At 39.5% G+C, this 7,419-nt stretch overlaps 1 protein-coding gene across 1 annotated transcript; it reads right to left on the bottom strand.

Moving 5' to 3' along the window:
- Positions 1-124: 124 nt before the first annotated feature.
- Positions 125-7,417, bottom strand: LOC141913171 (uncharacterized). The gene is made up of 10 exons (XM_074804635.1): positions 7,241-7,417; positions 6,209-6,324; positions 5,751-5,803; positions 5,593-5,656; positions 5,420-5,499; positions 4,857-4,913; positions 4,342-4,423; positions 3,926-4,111; positions 3,487-3,579; positions 125-2,891 (listed from the first exon to the last, which is right to left on the bottom strand). Exons 1-10 carry the CDS (start codon positions 7,267-7,269, stop codon positions 2,329-2,331), a joined length of 1,323 nt encoding a protein of 440 aa, XP_074660736.1. The 5' UTR covers positions 7,270-7,417; the 3' UTR covers positions 125-2,328.
- Between the last annotated feature and the right edge of the window lie 2 nt (positions 7,418-7,419).

The raw sequence follows: 7,419 nt of genomic DNA, 5'->3' as shown, positions 1-7,419 counted from the left end.
TAATGCATCCAATGATTCAGTGCCATCGACGACCACTAGAGTGCGACACCTCACAAAAGCAAAAGTTTAACGTCACGTAATCGAGAAACATTTTATTTATTTGTTACCATTTTCAACATAAATTCATGATAAATAATGAAACAACGCAGTTTTATATTGTATCATATACTTTATAGTGTAATATATCTATAATATACATCATTATAATATCGTTACGAATTCACAGCAAGAGAATAAACTAGAACAACATCGAACCAGAGGGAGAAACATCGGCCAAATATTGCATCACGAATAACGAGAGTTGAATGACAACAATTCTTTCATTTATCCAATCATCCTCACTTACCAGGGTTTCATTGCCTCCCGCCAAAGCTCACGCCAACACAACCCTGGCTGAAGACCCTTCATTGGTCTATTACACCGCCCGAGATTTCTTTGAAGCACAGGCTGCCACTCTCAGCAGCCGCCAGTCTATATATCTAGCCAATCAGATTCATGGTATTGATAGAGTGAATCTGCCGGTGAAAAAAATGCATCTGATTGGCTTAATACATAGACTGGTGGCAGCTGGAGGCAACCTGTTCTACCAAGAAATCTTGGGTGGTGTAATAGACCTATGAAGGGTCTGCGATGAGGTTTTGTGTTGGTGTGAGCTTTGGCGGGAGGCGATCAAACCCTGGCAAACGATGATGGTAGTCAATTCACAAGCAGTTGATCCCAGTATTATCAGCCATATAGAACCGTAATATCAAGTAACGTTATGGATGTACGAATGGAAGCTAAATGTCCTACAACAACCGAGTTCAAATTCCTACCGAAATCAGGGGCCGTTCTGTTCCAGAACCCAATTAAACGTACATAACATTCAAATAAATATCGATCAACACTTATAGGTCACAGAAACTACATCATTACAAGTATCCATAGCATTATACAGTAACCTCTGCTCAACAAATCGGATCGAACCAACTCGGATATTTGCTGAAAAAGCTTTTCTATACGGGTATTCCTCACACTTGTTCGATTGCGACTTGCCACAAGTCTGTCATGTAAACAACTTATTGCGTTCGACCGTGATTACGGCGTTGTAATTTGGAAAAAGCCCACGGCCACAAGAGGTCTATGATATGAAATGTACGGGTATGTACTATCCAACTACGATGTCGCAAAAGTCGAACGAAGTATCAAGGTCCAAAAAACTCGATCTAAGCGGAGTAGTCTACTATGTATATATCTAATATGTATCTATTATGTCTAGCTTCATAACACATGTAATACATTATATAGGTAGTAACTGTATTCCCTGAAGTTATGGTTTGTGTACAGTTCAATGATGTACACAACTTGGCATAATTCGTCATTACGTACATGTACACATCAGTATAGCAATAATAAGCACCTTCGTAGCATATAACATACGGCGATAATGATAATCAAAGCTCGATATAATTCTCCTCGATGAGAACAATCTTTAATATTGAATTGAAAATAAAACTAAGACTTCGGTCGGGTTAATATCCGAAAGTTACTACAACGGACGCCATTTCATCGAGAAGATACTCTAAACGTTACTGAACTCGTACACGGCTTTATCTCAAACCTCTTCGAAATCAACAGACTAAAAACATTTATGACGTCTATAATGCTGAATGCCGTCACAAACTCAGAATCATGCCAAAACCAGCGGGTTGGCATCACTGGTCAGTTGCTCAAAAGTTAAGTCTAAGTTAACCATCTCATAACTACCATGATAAGAATGCAGTTGTAATTATTGTCACTGTCAGCTATCCAGTAACATCCAACTTTTGAGCAACGTTACTGACCCCAGACTTTAAACGGAAGATTAGCTCAACTGCAGTTAACTGGGCATTACAATGTAGCGTCAAAATTTTGCCTAGTTCAGAATCAGGTAAATCTAAGGCGTTCGATTAACCAAAACAGAGTAAGGAGGAGTCTACTGTATTGTTAGTCAATTGTGTTATCCCTCGGGTTTAATTTAAAAACAGGGCCGAGCAGTCCCAACAGAAGAAAGGTTTAACGCGTAGTAATTTTTCAAATTCAACTCCCATTTCAGTCCGAATGATGTTAGCCGATTAAAACTTATAATGAGATCCCACAATAACATCAAGGGCCAGTTGTTTAAAATACGGTAGTTGTATAAAGTAAACCAGCGGAGAATACTACAATTGTGCCGATTGAAATTGTATTTCTACGATGGTTTTCATCCGCTGGTTATCGCTGATCAACAGGCCTCGGTACTGTCCGTATTCATCCCAACAATAAAACAATAACCGATGAAAACAGCGTCTAACGATTTGAAGCGCGTATTCACATTTTCGCTGCGCCGAGCATGTCGGCGATGTCGTCTTCGTAATCCGAGTCCCATTCGACGCGATCGAAGCTAGAAGGTGGCGTTACGACTGCCGGTGCAGGCGGCTGCTGCGATGACTGTTTAATAGCGGCGGGATGCGGCGGAGCGTGCCCGGGCAGACGTCCCGTGGAAGATGAAGCCGGCGTTCTCTGCTGCTGTTGATGTTGTTGAGGCTGTTTGGGAATCTTCGGCGGAGGACGATGGCGTTGAAGCAGCGGCGGCGGTTTCGCGTCCGGTATACGAGAACGATCGTTCACCGGTTGTAGGTTTAACTGCAGTTGAGGATTGATCAGTAATTGCATGTTCGACCCGTCGACTTCTGGATGTTCGATCAGTGATTGCAGTAACATGTTACTATCGGGATCTGGTTGAAGTCGAGCTTGTTGTTGCTGCTGTTGTTGTTGTTGTGTGGTCAGCGGTGACTGTATACCCGACATTTCAGGATCGAGTTGAACCGTGTGTTTTACGCGTTCTTGAAAGAAGTCTCCCGGCGTATAAGGAGGCGGCGGCTCTTGATTGGCTGAAATTGGATGTGATTAGAATATCATTATTCCAACAAAATCTGCCTAACATATGCTGTAATACTACTGGCCCGTTCCATAGTCGAGATTCGAAGTAGGACTAGATTTGATTGAATTCTAAGACTAATTTTTGGACTAACCGGTAAATCTTGACTATGGAACCAGCCTCTGGGGCCAATTGCTTAAAAGTTGATTCAAGTAAACCATCAGATAGTTGACTAAGTGACAATTAAAACTTCATTGTTACGACAGTACTTATCGAATGGTTAACTTAACCCTTTCAGAGCTGACCAGATTTTACCCTGAGGAGCTGGGGATAATTTGAAAACCTCAGTGTATCGTGCAATAGGCATGCCGATAGAGAACACCTGCGTAATAGGTGCTGCCATCTTCCCATAGAGATTATAACTAATTAAACCGATACACTGCTTAGATTTATAACTACAATGTGGTGCACCGGTAGAAGCACTGAGAGGGTTTATCAACTTCATGCAACTGATTCAAACTTTACTGAGTTTGTTGGAGTCTACTCAACAGTAAGTAGCCACTCTGTACAGTATTCGTATAAACAGGACTCTGAATTCGCGCACGTACCTGATGTATTATAAGCTCGTATGCGAGCACGTCTGTTGTACTGCTTGATTTTCTCTTTAGCTTTTAAAACGTACTGTTTCGTAGCACCAGAACCTAAATTCAAGAATCAATACAAATCAGGTCATACCACCAAGGGTCAAGTCAGATCATGGGAAACTTTCTGCGGAAATAAGCCACTCCGTTCATCCATTCACCAAGTCTTGCAAAGTCATGATACAATTCTTTTTTTTTCTGTAGTTTCAGCTTATCTCAAAATCTTGTAGGACCAATAAATTCTCTCCGACATACATGCATGTCTAAACAGGCATGTGATAACCTCAGGCAATCCAGGGCCGGAGGAAGCAAGTTATATTCCCATATTATATTCAGGGACTGTCCCTGATAATCAGGGACAGTTGGCAGCTCTGTGGAGGGAACAGTGTAATGAATTTGTACTCACCAGTATATTTTATATCCTCGATATCTTTCTCCTGAACGTCCGGTAACTGATACGCGATATCCTGCTGCGCTTCGTGGATGATCGCGCATTTCTTACCCATCTCGATGTACGCCTGAGAAACGTTGATCAACCCTTCGCGAAACCGAGTCAGCTTGATCGCTTCGTTTTCGCGAATTCGATCTTCAACTGAGAAAACAACCGAACGAAATATCAGAATACACATTATATTCCCCACAGCTAGGTGAATTTACAAAATTCCCTGGTAAGTGGTCACCCTGCTATATTTCGAAACTGGAAAGTATTATCTTAAGATGTAAGTTTTTTCCCAATTTCCCCGTACTGTAGGAACCATGCTATAGATAAACAAGATATTCAACAGATAGAAGTTCGATATTGTTTGTTTGCAGTCAACTTACATTCTAACTTAGCGATATCTTTAGCTCTTTCGGCTTGTAAGAGCTTCGTTTCTAAAGATCGGATCTCGTCGTTAGTGGCGAACTGAAATCAGAAACCCATTTCACCTCATTATTGATAAAACGACCAGATATAAGAAATGACCGTAGTGAAATTACCAGTACATGCACTGACTGGGGATCGAACCCGGGTCGCGTAAGTAGAAAGCAAAAGCTAACCAGTAGACCAATAGAACTAGTCTACTTGGCCAATGCGGCAATGGTTATACCAGCTTGCTGTAGATGTGTAACACAGAAACTCTGTGAACATGGAAATTGACATACAGCTGCCTCTATGTTTTATAGGTGTCAGTTGCTCGAAGTTAAGTCGGTTATTGATAATTGTTGGATAAAAACAATTGATTTTCAATTGTTACTGACGTGTCAACTGTTCACTAGTTAACTTAAACTGAATTTTGAGCAACTATCTCCGGGTGTTTGTACCTAAACCTGAACGAGTATGAATGAGTGATATTCACCTTTGCAGCTTTCTTCAATTCTTTCTTGATTTTGCCTTCTTTCTGTTCGCATAAGGCCTGAAAATCAACAAATGGCAACAGTTGATCCTCACATTAACAGATTTGCAGTCGTCACTTGGGATTGATGTCTTTTAGAGGAGGGCAGTGGATAACTGGACAGCATTTTAGTGAGGATTCTATGCTCAATTGATGATGAAGATGAAATAATATTCATGTAGTGCCAAATTCAAATGTTCCATTCAAATGCATTCCAGGTCTTCAAAGGCGCGTTTAAGTAATCCAGTTAACAGCTTTTGGAGAATTTTACTAAATTGGGCTCATAACAAATGTTTTTTGGGTAGAGCATTCCAAAGGGTGGGATCAAGAAATGCAAAAGATCAACGATCTATAATCTATAGTTTGGTACAAGCAAATTCTCTGATCGGGATCCAGATCTAAGTTGTCGAGAAAGGGAATATTTTGTGTTCTCCCGGACAACTATGTCGGATGACTTCTTAGAATCGAATAAAATCTATCCGTAATTTGATTGTACTTGACGGTACTACAATGATATTATTACGTACGAGATGATTTCGCGCTTGGTCGATGTGTTTTTCTCCTTCCAATATCAACTCGAACATTTGTTTGAACATTTTCAATTGCTCTAGAAATGAAAACAAAAAGACTTTTTTCTAAATTCAAAAAAAAATCAGCATCGCGAAATAATAATAAAACTGCTCAGAAATATATTCCTTACCGGTAAATTCACGCTGCACTTCGGTCCACAGTATATTCAATTCTCCCATCTGACAAACGACGTCCTAAGGTTAACGGCAAAAAAGGAGTCAAAATCAAAGCTACTAAATGCATACATCCATATCAAGGGTTTTCTGTGTAACAAAATATTAAGTATACCTGAATTGCTCTGTCATCTTCTTGCAACGCCCATTTCATCATGTACTGAGCAGCTGAATATAAATGATAAATCAATTCAAAAATAACCATTCGATTCGTAAATGTTGTCATTGTTAGCTCTGTCATATTCAGACGCGGGTTCATCGATAATCTTTACACCACTTTAACCTGTATCTCTTATTCTACATCTCAATTCATATTCCGATTAAAATTTCTAAATTCTCATTTGGATAAGTTGTCGACATGGGATGATGTACTCTGATTCTTGAATAAATATTACGTTGATTTCATTCTGTTCTTAGTACGCCCGATGTTTGCTAATAATATTATCAACATAGCTCGAAATATATACCATTCTACCATAGAACTTTTCATTTTTGGCTGTATCTATTGTGGGATTTCTCTTGTTAATCGCGTACTGCTGTAATAGATGTTTAAACTAATAAATGTATAAATACCCGAATTTTGAGCAGCCATGAAAGCTTTTGAAGTATTGCGAATGTCTTTTTCTTCCGATATCACCATATTGAGATTTCCATGTCCACCGGTCAGTGACAGAAGGCGCACGCTACTCCTTAAAATTGTAAAATGTCATCGATCATTTGTTGAAAGCTGGGCTAATTTTTCTTTCTCCACAGTTTGGCCTTAGCCTCATAGTGGACTTAGTGGTAATCATCAGTATTTGAAATACCAGTAGCTAACCAATTATCTAACAAGTTGGTCTAATGCTGGACTGTTTCAGTCAGTTTCCAGACTTTTGTTTTTAGTCACTAACTGGACTATAGTTCAGGCAGTAACTTGATTTGGTCTAGTCAGTAACTGGATGGATGTAGTTTAGTCAGTTACTGGACTGTGGTATAGACAATAACTGGACTTCAGTTTAGTCAATAACCAGACTCTGGTTGAGTCAGTAACTGGACTGTGCTTTAATAAGTCAGTAACTAACTGATGGGGCCGAACTGATGATGCGGTTTAGTCTCAGCAACTGGACTGCATTGGATTGCAGTTTGGTTTTTAGTCACAAATAAACTGGACTCGGGTTTAGTTTCAGATTAGCTTTTTCACACTCCTGATGGTTAAAGCATTATTAGAATATCTAAAGCTCAACACCAGTATCAGTATGGGGCTCACCACCGAAAAAGGTAGGTCTAACTACTTGGCACTTTTGGCATTGCCACAATTGCTACAAAACGGTAAAACGTTCCGTAACGTAGTAGTCAGTAACCTGTCAGGTCTGTGGTTTATTTTCACGATTGAATATTTTCACAAACCACATAAGCCCATCCGATTATAAAAAGCTTACCAGTTGCCAGTAACTAAACTAACGAACGTAGCTACTACGATACGAATTGGACTGGTTGGAATTTTCAACCAGTTTTAAGAAAGGTAGGCTTAACTGAATTATTCATTCATAGCGACCTTGTACTTTAGAAATGTGCACGAAATTAGAACAAAAAGCTACGAATAGAGAATTAGAGATGAAGACAAACCTGCGAATTGTTTTGGCAGCTTTCTCCATTTCTCAATCTCAAGCAGGGGTATGTGTAACGACAAAACTTTAGACAAGTTTGATATAATTTTTGTATGATTATTAAGTAACAATTTAACAAAACCACTGCTAAAAATAATGTTTGTTTCAGATAAATTGAATGGATTGTTGAGATTTATC

Source organism: Tubulanus polymorphus, chromosome 11, assembly GCF_964204645.1.
Source record: "Tubulanus polymorphus chromosome 11, tnTubPoly1.2, whole genome shotgun sequence".
NCBI classification, from domain to species: domain Eukaryota; kingdom Metazoa; phylum Nemertea; class Palaeonemertea; order Tubulaniformes; family Tubulanidae; genus Tubulanus; species Tubulanus polymorphus.
The sequence above is the reverse complement of the archived record's forward strand: the minus strand, read 5'-3'. Positions and strand labels throughout refer to the sequence as shown.

Coding starts and splice junctions, on each gene's coding strand:
- LOC141913171 (XM_074804635.1), bottom strand. CDS start 7,269: ATGGAGAAAGCTGCCAAAACAATTCGCAG. Junction 5,804..6,208: donor CATGGCTGCTCAAAATTCGG/GTATTTATACAT, acceptor ATTTATATTCAG/CTGCTCAGTACATGATGAAA. Junction 3,580..3,925: donor CGAGGATATAAAATATACTG/GTGAGTACAAAT, acceptor TCTTGAATTTAG/GTTCTGGTGCTACGAAACAG.